The sequence below is a fragment of the Triturus cristatus genome, chromosome 9 (assembly GCF_964204655.1).
Source record: "Triturus cristatus chromosome 9, aTriCri1.1, whole genome shotgun sequence".
Lineage (NCBI taxonomy): Eukaryota > Metazoa > Chordata > Amphibia > Caudata > Salamandridae > Triturus > Triturus cristatus.
The window spans coordinates 821,133,784-821,152,270 of record NC_140592.1 but is presented as its reverse complement, the minus strand read 5'-3'; the positions used below and the strand labels follow the sequence as shown (position 1 = coordinate 821,152,270).

The 18,487-nt window shown below is 41.4% G+C and overlaps 1 protein-coding gene across 3 annotated transcripts in view; it reads left to right on the top strand.

Annotated features, from left to right (window-relative positions):
- CEP170B (centrosomal protein 170B) overlaps positions 1-18,487 on the top strand; it is a 318,645-nt gene that overhangs the window by 229,246 nt on the left and 70,912 nt on the right. For all 3 annotated transcript variants that reach the window (XM_085626239.1, XM_085626237.1, XM_085626238.1), the window contains exons 7-10: positions 1,564-1,677; positions 3,182-3,658; positions 6,435-7,408; positions 7,929-8,105. In XM_085626239.1, the coding sequence (XP_085482365.1) occupies positions 1,564-1,677; positions 3,182-3,658; positions 6,435-7,408; positions 7,929-8,105 (1,742 nt within the window). The remainder of the gene's footprint in view (positions 1-1,563; positions 1,678-3,181; positions 3,659-6,434; positions 7,409-7,928; positions 8,106-18,487) is intronic.

Below are 18,487 nucleotides of genomic sequence, written 5' to 3'. Positions count from 1 at the left end.
GCAGTAGGACAATTTGAAGTAGTAGGTTTAACAAGATTTGTTTTTTATATAAGGAATTACATTACCTCACCTCAATTGTACATTATAATTATATTGCAAGTCATTCTAAGACACAGAAGTCAAGTGAATTGCTGGTATCCTTGTAATGCCCAGATACATATTGTATTCCTAACATTACATGCAGCATCCTCTCCTCCATGTCGTACTTTCATAGTATCTATTTGCAGTGCTTGAGTTGGATAAAAAGGGTATCTAGTCCTTTAAAACAGGTGTGGTCTGAGAAGCGGCCCCAAGAAGCATTGACACACAGGGTCTCCTGTGTAAATAATACATATGAATTGTCATCCTGTGTTTCACAGATTCATAAATTGGGTTACAGTGGAGAAGGAGTCAAGACAATCAGCAGGATATTTTATTTGTGCATTTATAAAGCACCTATATCCATAGCCAACAGGAATAAGAAAACCTATCCAGGTAATGCTAAAAGTATGTTTCAATATATTAGTCATTCTGTGGGAATGGACTAATGACTTAGGTGCTGGAACGCCAAAGATAAACAACAGTAGCCACCTGCCACTTAATCGGTGTGCCACACAAGGGACTTCTGGTGACATTTTGTTGCAGCACTAGCATTTGGCAGGCAGGAAGAGGCAGTTACTGCATTTTCCTTCAGCCAGTGAATGACAGACGTAGAGGACACCATAAAGCCCTGGCTCAGTGTGTTTTGTTTTTGTCTTTGCAAGAGCCTGGCCTTCTTTCCACACTCTTATATTTTACCTTATTTCTTGCATGCTGCTGTTTCACCTAACTATTCTTCACACATATTTTTTATTGTCCCCTTTCCCCATTCCTAAATGCCTTTTTCTGTGGTGTCCCTCTTCCTTTTATTTTATCACTCCAGCTCCTTTTCTCCTTTGCAACATGCATTTTTGTGATATTACCTGCCCCACTACTTAGCCCTTCCCAAAATCACACCTTTTTTGGTGGAAGCTACAGAGGGAAAGCAAACCAGTCACTCAAACGCAGCCTCTTTTGTTTTTATGCAAAAAATACTTTTTATATAGACGGGTGAAGTGCACATTATACACACCTTGCATCTTGTGTCTTCCATATATTCCAACTTACTAATAGTTATGCCATGTTAAAGGTAACTTTTGCAATACATTTCCCAACGTAGCATTGATGTAGTTTTTGGTTTTTCATTAATATATATATATTGATGTATATATTGATATATATTTATTTATTTCCCCACATTGTATTTATCTGTATAATATATATATATATATATATATATATATATATATATATATATATATATATATATATATATATATATATATATATAAATATTCGCAAGCCATCCAAAGTTAATAGATATCTCCTCCAAAATCACCTATGCCTTTAGAACCTAAATTAATTTTACTTAAGAGATTTTGGGATTCTGGTCACTGTTTTACTACTTTCTTGTTTTTGTGCGTCATGTCACATATGCAACTTAGATCCATCAAATAAAGTCATGGCTAAATAATCTTCATTTTTTTAAATATTTGTTTTCACTAGAGGCAACCATTTACCGCACTCCCCTTTATGGCCAGCCCTCCTGGTGGGGAGATGATGATGCAAATAACAAGCTAGAAAGACATGAAGGCAGAAGGCAAGAAGAACCCTTTTCAGGTAAGATGTCCTCACTATGCACAATACCTTTTTATTACATTAGTTCTCAGTTTATAATATGCCATTAATGCCTTAGTCTTTTAACCTTATTATTTTATTTGTCCTCAGTGCTATAGTTACTGGAAAAAAGGAATTGTTACGCATTTGTAGTCTAGATACTAGAAATAATACTTGCAGTATACACTTACACACATTTCGCAATCAAGCATTCAAAGAGCCATCTTATGCATATGCCTTGATTAATATCACATGAGACATTCAAAACAATGATTGTCTTGTAGTCCTGTCTCTGGAACTAATGAGATCTTCTGCAGAGTCTAGATCAGAGTTGTTAGCACCCAATGTCTCTCTCATCTTTACCTGAGAGACTTCTACTTTGTTCTGGTTCCTTGTACTACACAGGTGACCTACTTTCGGATCAAATTGGACTACAGATCTCTTGATGAATTGGATGGTTGAGCTGACCGCAATTTCCTTAAGATTAGGTTTGACGAGTCCAGCTATGGTGTTTGGAAGCAGCAACTTAAAAGGCAATTATTTTAAAGAGGATGTTTGCAGATACAAAGAAAGTATACATAAGGAAATAAATACAATAGTATGCTGTCCCGGGGACAATTTGTTATAAAAACAGTTGTTTAATAAGTTTGTGTAACATGCGTCATAGCTTTAATAACAAACACAGGTTACGTTATGAAGTTCTTACAAGATGTTTAATCAACACAATCACCCCATACCAGTTTTAAAAGCCCTATTTCGGTGAGGCTGTTATGTTTTTGTGTCGGCATTTTTTATTGGGTATCAAGAAAGAAAGAACACAGTAATGAGACAATAGAGGCTATTAGGCTTAAGGAATTCCATTCATTTGGAGCGAATTCAGCTCCAACACAGGTACTACAAAGGTACCTAATTTCGAATCAAGCAATAACCAATACTTAAATAAACTGGACATGGGTGAAGTTCTGAATGGATGCGAAAGGTAAATACCGCTATTACACAGAATTTTGTATGATGATCATAAACTAACTTGACCTCAAATTGGCCTTAGAAGCAGACTTATCCTTATTCAGTATTAAGAAATGTTACTTGAGCATCAGAGTTGTCCACTTATTAGAGACTTTAGAGGCTTGGTGTGATCTAACTTTTACAGACTTAGGAGTGTTGCTTTTGGTAGAAAAAAATAACGAACTTCAACATTTTATTCTGACAAAATTTAATATATTGATTGTCTGTTCATAAATGCTCTTGTTGATGATAAGCAATTGACGTAATAGGATCATGGTCAACAATGAGGGATTATTGATTCTTTGAATATGGTGATATTGTAAAGAATACTGTTAATGCTTCAAAGTTGCAAATATGGGTTTTTAGTTCATATGGCTTATTTTTGAACCATAAATAAATGGTAGTTGTAACTAAGTTAAATGTTGTGCAAAGATGTGTTTAATCTTTATGATCAAATATGAATATGCCATATTCAGGTTTTTCTTTTTGATTTCTTAACTAGAAAGAACAAAAGAAATTTCTCAACATGAAGAGGAGATGAACGGGAACATTTCAGGTTACAGAGACTCACAGGAGCAGCCGGTTTATGCATTCAGAAGAGAACCTAGCTATTTTGAAATTCCAACAAAAGAATTCCAGCAGCTGCCAAAACCGTCAGAAACACAGGTCCATGAAATCCCAACCAAAGACACAGACTCTGCCACGCCACCTGTTGTACAGAGTCATGCATCGTTCACAATAGAGTTTGATGATGACCGTCCTGGTAAAATAAAAATAAAAGACCATGTGACCAAGTTTTCACTGAGACAAAGAAGGCCTGCTGGAAAAGAGCCTGGTCATGCAGAGATGATGTCAGCAGAAAGTAAAGTAGTTGATTGGTTGGTTCATAATGATCCAAGCTTAATGAGAAGACCGGCTCCTGGAGAAGATGTGTACAGTACGAAGAGTGATCTATCAGTGCATGTTCGGACTCTTAAAGGTGAACCCATTTGAAAAAACTCAATGTATTATGCAAATTTAGGAAAATAGAGGTCATATGGTTACAGCCTTGACCACCTACACTAGTTTAGAATCAGTCTGCAAAAACTGGAGTTAAAATTTAATTAGTTATGGTTTAATTCATAATATTAATTTGTTTTTCTTTTTCTCATTAAGCAAATTAAATATTAATATATTTGTTTGCCCTTAATCTGTCCATCAGAATTGTGATTGTTTCCCATTACAACTTGATCTCTTACAGTAGCGCACAAATCAGTCTCCTAAACAGGGTTTGAATCCTATTGACTGAAGCATTGTCTTTATTCAGTATCTAAAAGACATTATAGCTGTCGGAGCCCATGTTGTCATCTAACTAAGAGCTTTCATGGTTGCTGAGCTGTCCATGTTTAGTTAGCTTTCAGTTGCACAGAAAAGTGCAAACATTTAAACTTGATAATTTGACAAGTAAATTATCTTCAAAGAAATCACACAACTTTAACTTAGCTAAGATCTTGGAGTGCCAACGAAACTGCCAGGGCTTTGTCTGTTGCTACTTTGTCCTGAGAGTTTGAATGCAATTGGTTCCCTTTCTTGCTCTCATATTTGCTGTAACCTGGCTTTAAGACTCTTCTTAAAACAAAGGCAGCATTGGCCTTTAGGATTACACTTTTATTTTTCACCATCTTGGAAGCTTGCTGCTTTATGCAGTAGTTATTAGTCTGTTAACTGTTTTCATATTTCATGTCATGAACCAATTGCATGAATGTAGTCTAGGAATGTATTCTGATTAGGTACTGCAATTAACTTCTTCAAAAATGGGCATTAAGATATAAGATAAAGGAGATTCTTGAGTATAATAACTGATGTGAAAAGTTGGAAAACTGACATTTTGGTTAAATAGGAATGACCGGATTAACAATTTATGGTTTAGGTTAAGAATTGAACCATTCAATTTGAAAACATATTTTAGGTTTGTGTGACATCCGTATTAGTCCATCCAGGTGAAGGTAATGGATTATAAGTGCTCAGAGATTGTGTAGAGTGCAACAATTTACACCAAAGAAACCGCCTAGCTCTAGTCTAAGGAATTTCTTTTTAAGAAAGCTAAAGACTTAGGTTTTTTTCCTGAAGAAATGTCGGCCCAAGATTGAGTTTGCCTGGAAAGTAATTCTTGTGGTGGGCCTCTGTCACCCATTTTTAATCTATTCACAACAGGCACTACCAATAATTCTTTTTTTTAAGGACCTTGACTAACATGAAAGGATGTGTGATGAAAACCTGTTGGCTATAAATAAGTCTTTAACAAAAGTTCATATGACCAGTGAGCAAGGTATTGAACATAATTATTTTTACTGCTGTTAGCCAGTTTAAAGCTTGCTTTTTAAATATATATTTTTTTTATTGTGTTGAAAATCAGAATCTAATATTGCTGCATAGGTTTGGATGCATTGTATACAGTGCAGGGCGTAAGTGATCAGACCCAAATGAAGGCTGTTGGTGTATTCTAGTTGTCTCATACTTGTACTTATGTCACATTTTTTATGATCTAGTGTTCAAGAAGGAAGTCCATGTTCAACATATAACTGTGAGTGAACATGCTTGCGACCCTGTTGTTTTTCTAGGGCCCACACCCCGATGCCTGGAACTACACTTGGTGGCCCTCCGCCCTCGGAAGCCCACCCACCCCCATGGACCACGCACACAACCTTGAAATCATCCTGGACTCCGAGCACAAAATGGACCGCCAGATCAACTTCGTCGCATCCTCCTGCTTCCACACCCACCGCCTCCTATGCAAGACCTTCAAATGGATCCCCCTCGAGCACAGAAAGACCGTCACTTACGCTCTTGTCACCAGCAGACTCGACTATTGCAACGCACTCTATGCTGGAATAAACAGAAACCTCACCCGCAAGCTACAAAACATTCAGAACACCGCCGCAAGACTGGTCCCCAACCTGCCAAGACACTGCCACATCTCCCAGCACTTGTGCACACTCCACTGGCTCCCCATGAAGACTAGAATCACCTTCAAGATCCTCACCCACGCACACAAAGTCCTCCACAACACCGAACCAGCATACCTGAACAGCCGACTCAAATTCAACGCACCCCAAAGGACCCTACGATCAGCCCAGCTCTCCTACACCATGGTCCCCCGCGCCAGAAAGACCAGATCAGGAGACCGCTCCTTCTCTTTCCTCGCTGCCAGAGCCTGGAATGCCCTACCACTCCACCTCAGACAGACAACATCACTCTCCATCTTCACGAGAAACCTCAAAATTGGCTCTTCGACAGACCCCCTCCGTGATGGACTGGAACCCGCACCGCCCCTCCTCCCCAGCGCCTTGAGACCCTTACGGGTGGGTAGTCGCACTTAACAAACACATGATTGATTGATTAATTTCTTGGTCAGCATCAGCTTGATGGTACAATAATATTCACATTGAACTGGTGTAGAGACAGCTCATTGATCAGACTACAAAATACCATGTAACCAGCGCTCACCCGTGACACCAGAAACAATCACTTTGTTAAGCTTTTCATCAAAATCTGATTGAGTGTTCATAAGGGGTACTTAACATTGGATACATTTAAAATAATATTGAATTAATGATGCATGTTTAGTCTAGTTTCCTTTCCAGCAATAGGGATATAGAAATATTGTTAAGAATTTTCAACTATTCATATTTTAAATATCTTGTTCGATTAGAAGTAAATTTTGTTAGTAGTAGCTCGCTCGATTTGAGTCATATACTATCATTTGTCACTTGCAGGTAATCAGCATGAAGATGGTACCCAGAGTGACTCTGAAGATCCGCTTGTGCCTAAAACTGAGAAAGAGATAGACAGTGATCATGCTGTTGATCAGGCCCGACTTCAGCGACAGATCAAACGTGACCCTCAAGATATGCTGCATAACCAGCAGGCCTTTGTCATTGAATTTTTTGACGATGATGCCCCCCGCAAGAAAAGGTCACAGTCTTTCACGCACAGTGCCCATTCTTCTCAAAGTGATACAGATCCTGCACAGAAAGTTAAGATTGAGAAATTAAAGGGTGCTGTGCCTGCTGAGAAATCTGGCAGCACCGGGCCCCAGCAAGTAGCTAGTGTAACTGGAAGCAAACCTTTGAGCAGCGTTTCAGGCCCTCAAAGATCAGGCTCGCTTCGGAGAGAGAAAACAGACGATCGCCTCGGCTCTTCTTCATCGTCTGCATCCAAACCTGTGGTTAAATCCTTTGGAAGTATAGGAAAAAAGTCAAAAATTGCTCAGGAGTTTGCTGCTGAATATTTAAAGGATCAGGCTGAAGTTGTTAAACAGAGCTCTGAGAAGAAGACTGCCCCTGTAACTATAGTAGCTCCTCAGCTTCAACCAGCCACACACATGACGCCTCTTCCCCTTATGACACCAACTCCTTACACAGCGCCAACTCCTTACACAGCGCCAACTCCTTACACAGCGCCAACTCCTTACACAGCACCAGCTCCTTACTCTGCACCAGCCTCCCACACAGCGTCGGTCCCCCATATGGCACCAGTCCCACACAAGTCAGCAGCCCTGCAGATTCTTTCTGTGACTCGAGATTCTCTTTCTCCTTCCCCACGATCCACATCTCCCTTGGACTCGAAGCCGATAAAAGGTCGGAAAAACGAAGATGAAGATGATAGTTTAAGTGAAACTGGCACTTACACTATTGAAACGGAGACTCAAGACACAGAGGTAGAAGAAGCACGAAAAATGATAGATCAGGTAATGTCTCTACATCCATAACTGATTTTGTCAATATCTTTGCTTAAAAATATCAAATTAATTGCATGCATAGACTGTTGGCTCATAACTCAGTTGAATGGGACAAGCAACATAGACAAGCTACTATAGCATCTTGTTACCTTTGGGTGATGTTACATTTGTATGTGTACCCACATTCTTTCCAGATTATATAGAAATTGGCAGTTTTAGAAAACCTCCAAGAGACCTTGCAAAAGTAGTTTGAACTACATTGGTAGGCAGAAAATGCATAAGTTCTATGTTAATCAACATTTAGTCTCTGACGCTACTTCTGCCAGAATAATACATTTAAAAAATGTCTTCAAAAGACAAGCAGAACATTGTCTTTTATAGCAGCCATTGGTTAACTTCAGTTAGAAATTATGAAAGTTAGAAATATGGTTTCTTTCAAACATTTTGTTTCTCAGAAAAAAGGACTGACTTTGGAAGCATAGTTCAAAACCATTGTTTCAGTTACTATTATTGTTTTATTTGGATCCAGGTATTTGGTATCCTTGATTCTGATGACTTTTCCTTACTCTCCGGGGGAACCTACCGTCCAATAATAAAAGGTGAAAAAGAAGAACCCGAAATGCCTCTCCATCTTGTGAGTGAACACATTATGAACCAAACACCATCGGCCTCCATTCCTGGATACAGCCAACCCACCGATCTACAGGTAATTCAGTCTAGCTTTGTTATTCTTCGGTTTTATGCTGCATTTATTCCTGGTAACAGTTACTCGCTTATGATGTCTTGTACTGAATTTTCTCTCCAGACCTACCTGATTTTTTGCTTCAAGTCGTATTTTAAAAATGACCAGCTTGTATGAAAAATTGACTTTGTTTGAGAGAAGTAGTGGTTTATCTTTTTATAGACGTGCATTCTTTGTATTCTTCCATAGTATCTTCAACTTGGGAGCATTTTTTCCTACATGAATTTTAAAATTTTACATGTGGCATGAAAGGACCTCTTTTAATGATAGCACAGCTTCCGTCTGGCGATAATGGAGCTCAAAATAAGCGGCAGATGAGTTGGATGGGGTTTCCTAATTTGAAAGATTTCTTTAACATCAGTTACCTACCAGATTTCTATGTTCAGGACAATATTTCTGAACTATCCGTTGTTAGCGTTTTTGAGAGTATATCTTCTAAATCAATGTTAGGAATTGTAATTTATTAAACAGCCACACTATATTTTCCTAAATTTCATTGAGCAACTTTAAATGCCTTCATAGGATATGAGCTACGGAAATTATCTACGGATTCGTTTAGAATCTTGAGTCCACATGTTGCTCTGGTATTGACCTCAATAGTTTTAACAATGTATTGCACATCTCCTTTCTAGAGTCATTGAGTTTGCGTTTTACTGGTATAGTACCGGTCTGCTGTTTTTTTACCTGGTGCTCTGTTAATTCTGCCCCTTCTCTTATTTGCTTCTCTCTGCCATTTTTTAATCTGGGAATTATTAATTTTCTTTTCTGGAAGTTTGAGCACCTTTGCCAAGACATACTGTTAATTCTAGTATTGTTGTTCGGTGTGCACTAAGTTTACATGTTTTTGAACTTCTAATAATCTACCACTGTCAGTTGAACTGTAAATGTTTCATGGGAACTGTGTGCACTGCAATACTGAGGTGTTCATAAGACCAGTTTTCTTTTCAATACTTATAATAATATTTTTAGTTTCTGTGCATAAAACAATTTAAGGTGCAAAGCCAAAGCGTCTCGCCAAATCTAAAGATTTTTGTTTTTCAAACCTATGCAGTAGACATCAAAGTGGGATGAGTGATACAATTAAGGGGAAAAAAGGCTACATTTGAACGTGGCGTGCATATGTTTAAATAAAGTAAATAAAAATGAGCCATCAGAAAAATAAATACAAAAACCCCATAAAATTAAAGCAGAGATTGGCCAACCTGCTCTGTCACCGACATGGATTACCTTTGTATAGGGTTTGCACATGAACAAGATACCATCACTCACAGTAAAGCGAGCCAAGGGCTGAAGTAGACTAAACTGTGCCCAATGCTGTAAGCCGTGGTGGGCGGAAGCAAAATGCGAATGACATTCAAACAGACCAATCACTGAAGATTTCAGACAAAAAGCCGCTGAGTTACGCACAGTAACAGTGACTAAGTTAGAATGTTCAGGGATATAAGTAATCGCCATCCACCTGACTTCTTCAGGTCAAAAAAACAATTAGCTTGATCCATATATCTACATGCCTTTTTTCCGGGAGTACTCTCCATGTTATATTAGTTTCTCTCTCAGGTTATTTCTGGATTAGTGAATACTGACTTTGGAACGATTTGGAAAACCCAATACCTTTATTATGGGCTTTCAATTTCACCTTTAAATTGTGAACCGTTGCGGTCTCTGACGCTGTTTGGGTACAATATTTGGTCAACTAAACTTCAGCCATATATGGATCGCGCTAATTTGTTTTTTGTCCTGAAGAAGCCTGTGTTTCTTTTTTTATTTAGGGAGGTCTACCTTTTGGAAATAGTTGCTAACCCCTACATTGGAATTATCCCACATTGGCTGGGTCTTTTCTGAGTGACTTGGACTGGACACAGTTAAGGAAAATAGCTTGATTGCTGTCTCCGCTTTAAGGAGCTAAGGAAAATAACTTGATTGCAATCTCCGCTTTAAGGAGTGCCAGCTCGGGGAATAACTATAGCGTTTGCTATATGATTGCATGGGATGCTTATTCTATTGGGATATATATAGAATCTCTGTTTTTAAGCACCACAATTCTCTTTCGTTGTTCCACTCAAGGATGTCATGATGTTGATTGGTGCTCAAGTAAAATGAAATTAAAGTTAAGTGTCAGCCTGCTCCAGATTAGTGTTCAATTAGGTGGTTTATCCCTATGAAATTACTGTGTTTAACCCTATGGAATATATACCTTGATTCATTTTCTGAGGAGGGGGGACTGGGTGGGTGGGTAGGTGGGGTGTGTGTGTGTGTGTGGGGGTGTGTATGTGCTATTTTATATTGGGATAAAATTGTATCTATTCCAGGAACCAGTGTCTAATTTCCCTGATAAATCTGTTTACTGCCTAATCTCCCAGGATTTTGAAAACTACCTGAGACTACCTTGTTCCCCTGAAAATGTAAGTGTTCAGAAGCTTCCATTCATAGAACATGTGGTTGCTCCTTATTGTAGTAGACATAGTGTTGGAGAAATACGTTAACTGTCAAATTTGTTGTTGTTTTTGCATGTAATATTCAAAATGGTTTACAGGCCGTGCTTAGCTTGAAAGCTTGAGTAGTCCGAACAAGGTGCAGGATCCAACAACATTGCACCTGAGGTGTTTTGTTTTTATATTTTCCTTTTATTGCATTTTTTTCATTCACTTACAAACAATGAATGTAGAAAAAAAGAATAACGTAAAAACAAACAGTGCAGTTCATTAGAGAACACATCCCAAAGAGTAGCATTATTATCCGTACAGCAGAGAATGCTGCCCACAGATTCCCCCAACTGTAATGTGTTCTCAACGCCACACAGCTTTACTGGACAGCCTTCCTTATTACATCAGTTGTCTCATATCAGTGTATTCTAATAAATACGTTATTACTGGTCCCCAAATGTCCTTGGGTCTAGATGTAACTGGTAGTTCTTCCGCATAGGTGTCTAACTGGTCTTTGCAATAGACATCTTTCAGCCATTGATCCACCTTAGGAACTGTTTTTCCTCCTCAGTGTTTTGCCACCAGTCTTTTAGCTAGCAACGTGGTGATTGCCACTAATTTGTGGTTACATAGTTGTAGCGATGTGCCCAGCCCCAGTAGACATAGCTGCGGAGAACACATCATCTCCTCCATTACCATTTTTGACAACATGTGTGCCACCTGTGTCCAGAATTTATAAACTAGGCTACAGCTCCAGGCCAGGTGTATCAAGTCTGCATCTGCCCCTCCGCATCTCCCACACCGGGAGCTGTCGCAGAGCCCATACCTGTGCAGTTGGAGAGGCATGTAATATATTTGTTGCAAATACTTGAAGTGAATTATCCTAAGGTTACAGTTAGCTGTGAGGTGCCCTGTAAGTGTGCAGCATGTCTCCCAGTTCTCCTGAGTCACTGGCATATCCAGTATTGCATTCCACCTATCGAGAGCAGCTGTTTTGTTTTCTGGGTTTTCCCTGAGAGATGTGTTGTACAATTGGGTTATGAGGCCCTTGCATTAGCTGCATGTTAGCAGTGCCTGCAGTGCTTTCAGCATATCTGGCTTTTCCAGAAACTTGGGGTATAATGACCTTACAGCCGTTCGGAGACTGTTGTATACAAACACTAGTAGCGCAGTAGCAGTGAGTGCGTCTAACGTCAAGAACTGTCCATCAGAGTATAGGGTTCCCTAATGTGGTCACCCTGCTGTCTTCAATATTTCCATTGCCCTGGATTTTTGTGTGACGGAGGTATTTGGGTGAGCAGCCAAGGGCATAGCCAGTGCATAGAGGGTCTACCTGCCCTAGCACTCAACCCATGCCAGGCCTTTGAGGTACTGTGTAAATTATTGATCTCTAGCTGTGTGATCGCAGCCCGGGTAGGTAGTAAAATGGCTGTGAGGGCAATGGGATGTGCATCAACGGTCTCTACTGCTAAGTGCAGCAAGTAGTGCATTTGGAAGTATCAGTAATGTGCAAACTGTGCTTGTGCACAGAGGTAATATAACTGCATATTAGGGGTACCAAGCCCGCCCCTCTCATATGGTTTCGTCAGTGCATCCCAACTGTATCTAGGTTGCTTGCTAGCCCATGCCAGTGTTAACATGCATGTTTTGAGGGTCTTAAGAATCGCACTGGGCAATACTATAGGTATATTCACAAACATATATAAACATTTTGGCATTACGGACATTTTCATTATTGCTATACGGTCAGCCAGTGATAGCGGTAGCCGTATCCACCGGATCAATTGTCAGTCAGTTTCGCAATTGCACATCCGTAGATCATGCGAACCACTCCCTCCGGGTCCCTGTGTATCCAAATGCCCAGACTGGGTTCAGTATCCCCTGCAAGGGGGAATTCCATTTCATGTGGGGCAGAACTTTGCGTGAGGTTGTATATTGTGGACTTATCCCAGTTAATGCTGAGGCCTGAATAGCTTTCAATTTGCACATACTCCTATATAAGTGGTGCCAGATATGTCCCAGGGTCACGTACGCATAGCAACATATCATACGTACACAGGGAGATGGCAAGTGGGCGTTGTCTGAACCTCAGTGCAGCTGATGCATGTCTCTGCCGAATTATACAAGCCAGTAGCTCCGGAGCAAGGGAGAATAGCATCTACCATAATGGGCAGCCTTGCCTAGTGCCCCAGGGAATTTGAACTGGGCCATAAATATTGATTTGTATCTTTGCTATTGGGTCAGTGTACAATAGTCATACCTACCTCAGAAATGCTTGCGGCATTCCCATGCGATGCCATACAGTGAACATATACCGTCACTGAATAGAGTTGACGGCTTTGGTGGCGTCTAGCAACCCCACCGGAGCCTTCATCTCTGGGTCAAGTTTATGCAATACTGCAAAGTGTTCGCAGCTTGTGAAATGTTGAACGCTCTGGTACAAACCCCGATTGATCCGGTGGGACCAGATTGGGTAAGAGAGGCTTCAAGCTGGTAGCAATATTTTTGGCCAGGAAGTTGGTGTCTATATTTGTAAGGGATAGCCGTCTGTATGGTTCACACCTATCTAGCTTCAAAAGTGTGACTATAAGGGCTTCGCGGAGGGTGGGGGGAGTTTCATGTTCCTTTCGGATGCATCTGCGTACATTGCAAGTGTGGGGTCAGGCAATCTGTATAGGTTTTGTAAACTTCGCAGGGGAGCCCATCCTCCCCTGCCACCTTTCCATTTGGCAAGGCACTTATGGCCTCTTTCACATCCTCTTGTGCTATTGGCTGTGTCAGATATTCTCTCTGGCCCAGAGATAGCCATCCCAAGGCCACCGCGTCCAGGTATTGAGTTTTTCTGTTTCAGAAGCAGTGTGTCGTTGCCCATATAGACCAGTGTAGAAGTCCATAAATGTTGATAGAAAACCTATCGTAGTGTAACATTGAACACCGTTCTGGTCTACGATCTCTACGATGTCTGCCTGCGTTTTAGGTTCTGGTATTTTAGAGGCTAGAGTATGCCCTGGTCTTCCATCCTTCCCATATGATCTCTCTTTCCATCTTCTGGACATATGACACACTTCCTGCTCTGCTATGTCAGTGTATTCTGTAAGCAAATCTTGTATTTGAGCTAGTGTGGTCGGGGTGGGGAAAGGTTTGTAGCTTCTATCTAGTGTTTGTACGGTACCCTCTATTTTTTTGTAGTTTATTGCAGAGCAAATTTACGATACCTGCTTGTACTCCTATGCACTCAAAAATGTGTGCAATTGCAATACCTATGCTTTCTTTAAACACCAGGTCTAATAATGAAGTGGGCTGAAGCTTTTATTGATACGGTGGGTGAACATGTGTAGGTATAGCAAGTTCCAGCAAAACAGGGGCATGATCAGATAATTTTCTAGCCAAATGGGTCACTCCTATTATCCATGTGTTAATTTCCCTTGGGAATAGCCGACAATCCACGCTAGACCATGTGTTGTGCACTGAAGAGACATACCTCCTCTCCCTGGAGTCCGTATACTGGATCTCCACACATCTTCCAACCCTACAGCTTCCATAATTTTGCTAACTGTTCGGGTCGCTGGCTTCCCGTGCCATTCTGTTGTGGCTGAACGATATAGGAGGGGTTCAAGGTATATGTTAAAATCTCCATCTCATATTATCACTGAGGGGGTCTGGGCTTCTAGGTGTTCCTATATCTTGCTGTAGAATGCGGGGTCGTCAATCTTAGTGACATAGACTTTGATGATCTCACCTTCGTGCCCCCGAAACAACCCTGTACCAACAAGAACCTTCTTTGTGTGTCGGTTTCTGAGTGTAGGAGGTTGAATGGCGTCTCCTTCTTTAATAGTAACAACACACCCCTAGAATAGGATGAGTACGACAAGGCTACCCTCACCACCACTGCCCATTTAGCCCCTATGTTGTGTTCTGTCAATTTTGTGAGGTGTTTCTTGCAGCAGTGCTATTTTCACACCATGGCAACCAAGGTACGGCCGTACCTGTCTCGTGTTTTGGGGATTATTAAGACACCTCACATTCCATGTTAACATTTTAACTAGGCCCATGGGGTGCGCCATTTCAGGTGAGTATTCTTACATATCCAGCGAAGCAGTGGGCAAATACCAGTGAACAGCAATGTACTCTGCACTCATCGTAATATGCACTGTGTCTGCAACGTTGAACAAACAATTGTTACCCCCCCCCAACTTCAGCACCCAGATCTTGCTAAAGCCATCCCAAACAAACATAAAAATAAAAAAACAGGTTTAAATATCAATCCTAGCGGTATAGCCTTTCAGGGTCACTAGATGCAGGTAACCCCTTCCGATGGTTGGGGGTGGCCGAACTTCACCATTTAGACTGCATTAGAATAGTGCAGTTAATATGGGACAACTCATTACCATATATATGGGGATCACAATAACATAGGAACTATGAAATTCACTTGGGGTAAACCAGTAGATACCTATCATTTACAGACAGCATCTACAACAAACCAGCAGCCTTGCAGTCCAAAGTCCAGCCACCTAGTGTCTCTCAAAGCGGGGACAGTTATTGCCACAGAGAGTTTGCCGCCACATGGCAGCTACCTGCTCTCGCCAGTTGTTCATATAGGTTCGCCGGCCTAGTACTCATTTGTCGTGCTGCACGTTCGCCATCATTTCAGGTTGTTCTCTCCGGCTCTTTAACAATGATTTAATGTGGTTTATGGCCATTTTTGGCGAAGTGAAGATCTTATTTTTGACACCAGCCTCTATGCGCAGCCAGGCTAGATACAGTATGGTGTACTGAATATGTTCAGTTTAAAGTTTCTTTTTTACTTGAAGAAAGTCTTTATGCGCTGCTTGAACCGCTGCTGTGAAATCAGTATAAAAAGCATTGTGGTTTCCGTGGTAGTTTATGGTTTGCTTCTCCATAGCTAGGCGAAGCACTGCATCCTGATCCTGGTAATTTAGTAGCTTGCCAATAATTGTGCATGAAGGTGCTCCTGGTACAGGTTGCGCCTCTAGTGATCTATGCACTCTCTCCACTATCAGGACTGCGGAACAAATGTTCAGAAGCAAATAGCGCTCTCAGCATATTTTCAATGTTCAGCTTCAATCTCCCGGTATTGGTAGACTCTGGTAGTCCGAAGATTATTTCGGCAGGAGCGCTCTTCTAAATCCTCATTTTTGGCTTGAATTACAGCTAGTACCTTCTCCAAGTCTAAACATTTTGTGGTGGCAGTTTGTAGGCCATCTTCTGCAATTGAGATACGCTGCTCAGCTTTCCCCAGTCTGGCACCCTGCTTATCTAGTTTATCCGCCATGTGGTCCATGTGCAGGTTGAGCGCATCCATTCTGCCATCTATTCATTGCAGACTTTCTGCATGGCTATTAGATTATTTTTGAATGCCGGGGCTCCCTGGGATGGAGGCTCCTGCTCAGAGTCTGAGAGTGCATGTTGTTGAGTTTTAGTAGGTTTCAGTGTTTCAAACGTTAGGCGTGCTTACTGCCTATCTGATTTCCCCATAGTGCCAAGGTCTCAGAGCTCCCAGGTGGTTAACCTCTGCTTTCTTGTCGCTGCAGTCTTAGCGCGGTACTCACCCGGTTTGCAGGGTTCTTTCATTAATGTGTGCCCTCTGCCAACTCGATTCTGCCCCATGTAAAAGCGCCCGTATCTAGTTCCCTGTGCTCCCTGGTTATTCAGTAGATTTAAGGGCCTTAAATACACAGCCCACAGTGCACCAGCAGTATGTGTTAGGCCTAATCGGCCTGTCTAGCCACGACACTCCCAGGGCCAGGTGTCTGAATGGGGCTGCTATGCCAGAGCTACTCAATAGTTTTTATTTTAGGGCAGGCGCTTGATATGCCTCACCGGTGCTGAGATGTGCCCTCTTCCTCCCGAAGTCTGTCTCCTATAGCAGTCGCGCAATGGGGCGTGCCCAGTAGGGCATCGCGCCCGCACCCAGGACAGAACTAGGGCCGCCAACCACCGCGATCCAGCTTTCAGATACAGGCCTAGCTTGGTGAAATAAGATTTCAGATTACACTCTCACCCTTTGCATTTTTTATGGGTCCTGGTAAGTGCCTGAGGTTTTACCTCTGGCCAGATCGATTTTGTCGTTGACTAATCTGGGTGCTAAATATCAGTTGAGATGCACTCTATGATCTATAACTCGGCACTTTTGGGGTAGGATCTCAATCCCCATTTGGTTACTATGTCTCTATGGGACTGACTGTCCACGTCCGGTTAGACTTCTTGCTCATTAACATCTTGGCTCTCTTGCCCCTTCCTTAGGCCTGTTGCATTATTTGATTTTCCACACAAATATTCTGTGGGGTGTGGGTTCTTGGGGACCTTCTGAAGGTGCAATTCCATTTGGATCCTGTGTATTATGTTTGTGGTGTTCAGCATTGCTTTTTACCAGGAAGAGGGCCACCTTTACTCTGCTCCTGTAGGGGTGTTGCCTTCTGGTATGATTTTCATCCTTTTTGACTAACCACGAAGATGGCTGGGACCCCCACACAATTGTCATGGGTGCTTTTGTTTGTGATTCTCAACTTGTGCAACACCCTTCTCATATACATAGCGTGGTTCCTCTCCCAGCCTTGATTTGGTAGTGTAGTTCTGACTGCTTCTCTCATCATGCAGCTTATTGACAGTGAGCCTTTGCTAATAAAAAAAAACATCATCATGTATGGTCTTTCATTGTTGTGCCTGGCTCCAACCATTTTTTGCAAGAAAATTCGGAAGCTCGTTATCTGCCTTGGCTCAAAAGTGGTGCAAGTTATGGAACAGAAACCACCCTCTTGCAGACTTCCTGCTTCCTTGGGGAGGAGATTTGCTCAGAAAGTACCTGGGGCCTGACCTCATTCCCTTGTGGGCCTCTTTAGTAGCTCGCTGCAGACTTCCATTCAGTATCAGCCCATGGTGTTGATGGCAGTGATTCTTCAGGTCTGGACGTGGATTCTCTCCAGCCCACTCTATGCCCACTCAAGTAGGGTTTGTGACCATTCTTCAGTGACCAGAGCCACAGTACCTTTCAATTATTTTATTTCATGAGTGACTATGTGTCCCACATGTGTTTAGCATCAGGTCGCATCCCTCCCGTTATTAAATTTAAAGGGCATACATGAACGCTTTTTGTGGACCACTGTAAGTCTGCCTCCCCTGTTAACGATTAATTCACGTAATGGCCATTTAAGGTGTTGAAGGGTTACGTTTCCATTCACATTTAAGTCTCCCTGCACCGTCTGTTGTGCAGCATGTGGACTTCCTATGACTTCTTCCTCAGACTATCAGGCATGACTGGTGCTATCAAGTCACGTCTGGCATCCCCTATCATGGTCCCTTCTGAGAATTCATTTTATTACCGCAGAATCCGTTCAGTTGGGATTTAGTTTCTTTGCGCTGGTCATCTTGGAGTTGCTTGTAACTATTCTGTAGGAGCAGCACTGAGGCAGTTTTGTCTGCAGAGTTCTACTGATTTATTTTTTCTTTAACTATTGGTGTACATTAGAGAAGATCCTTTGCTGAAGTGGCCCTGGGTGTATCATCTAAATGATGGATGTACATTTTTCAATTAATTTGAACCACAGGTAATTCCACTGAACAAATTCCATATCCTTGTTTTTAGTTACTCTATGCAATTACAAAAGGGGTCCAACTGCATACAAATCAACCTTCGTCCTGTTCCATTCGAAATAGTCCAGTCTGACCTGCAAGGAAGACAAGAAACTCTAGACCAGTATTGATATATGATGATGATGGCCTCCTTGTGATTAAGAAGCAGTACTTTTATCTAATGGTAGGGACAACAGATAGTGAGATCTGGCTGTACTTGCTAAAAAGAAAAAGAATGTCAAGTAAATCGGAGGTATTCGGGCTTAAGTAAAGGCACAATAAATCAAAACAATACCCTTTAAGGCTTAGAGTGCCACATAAATTATTCAA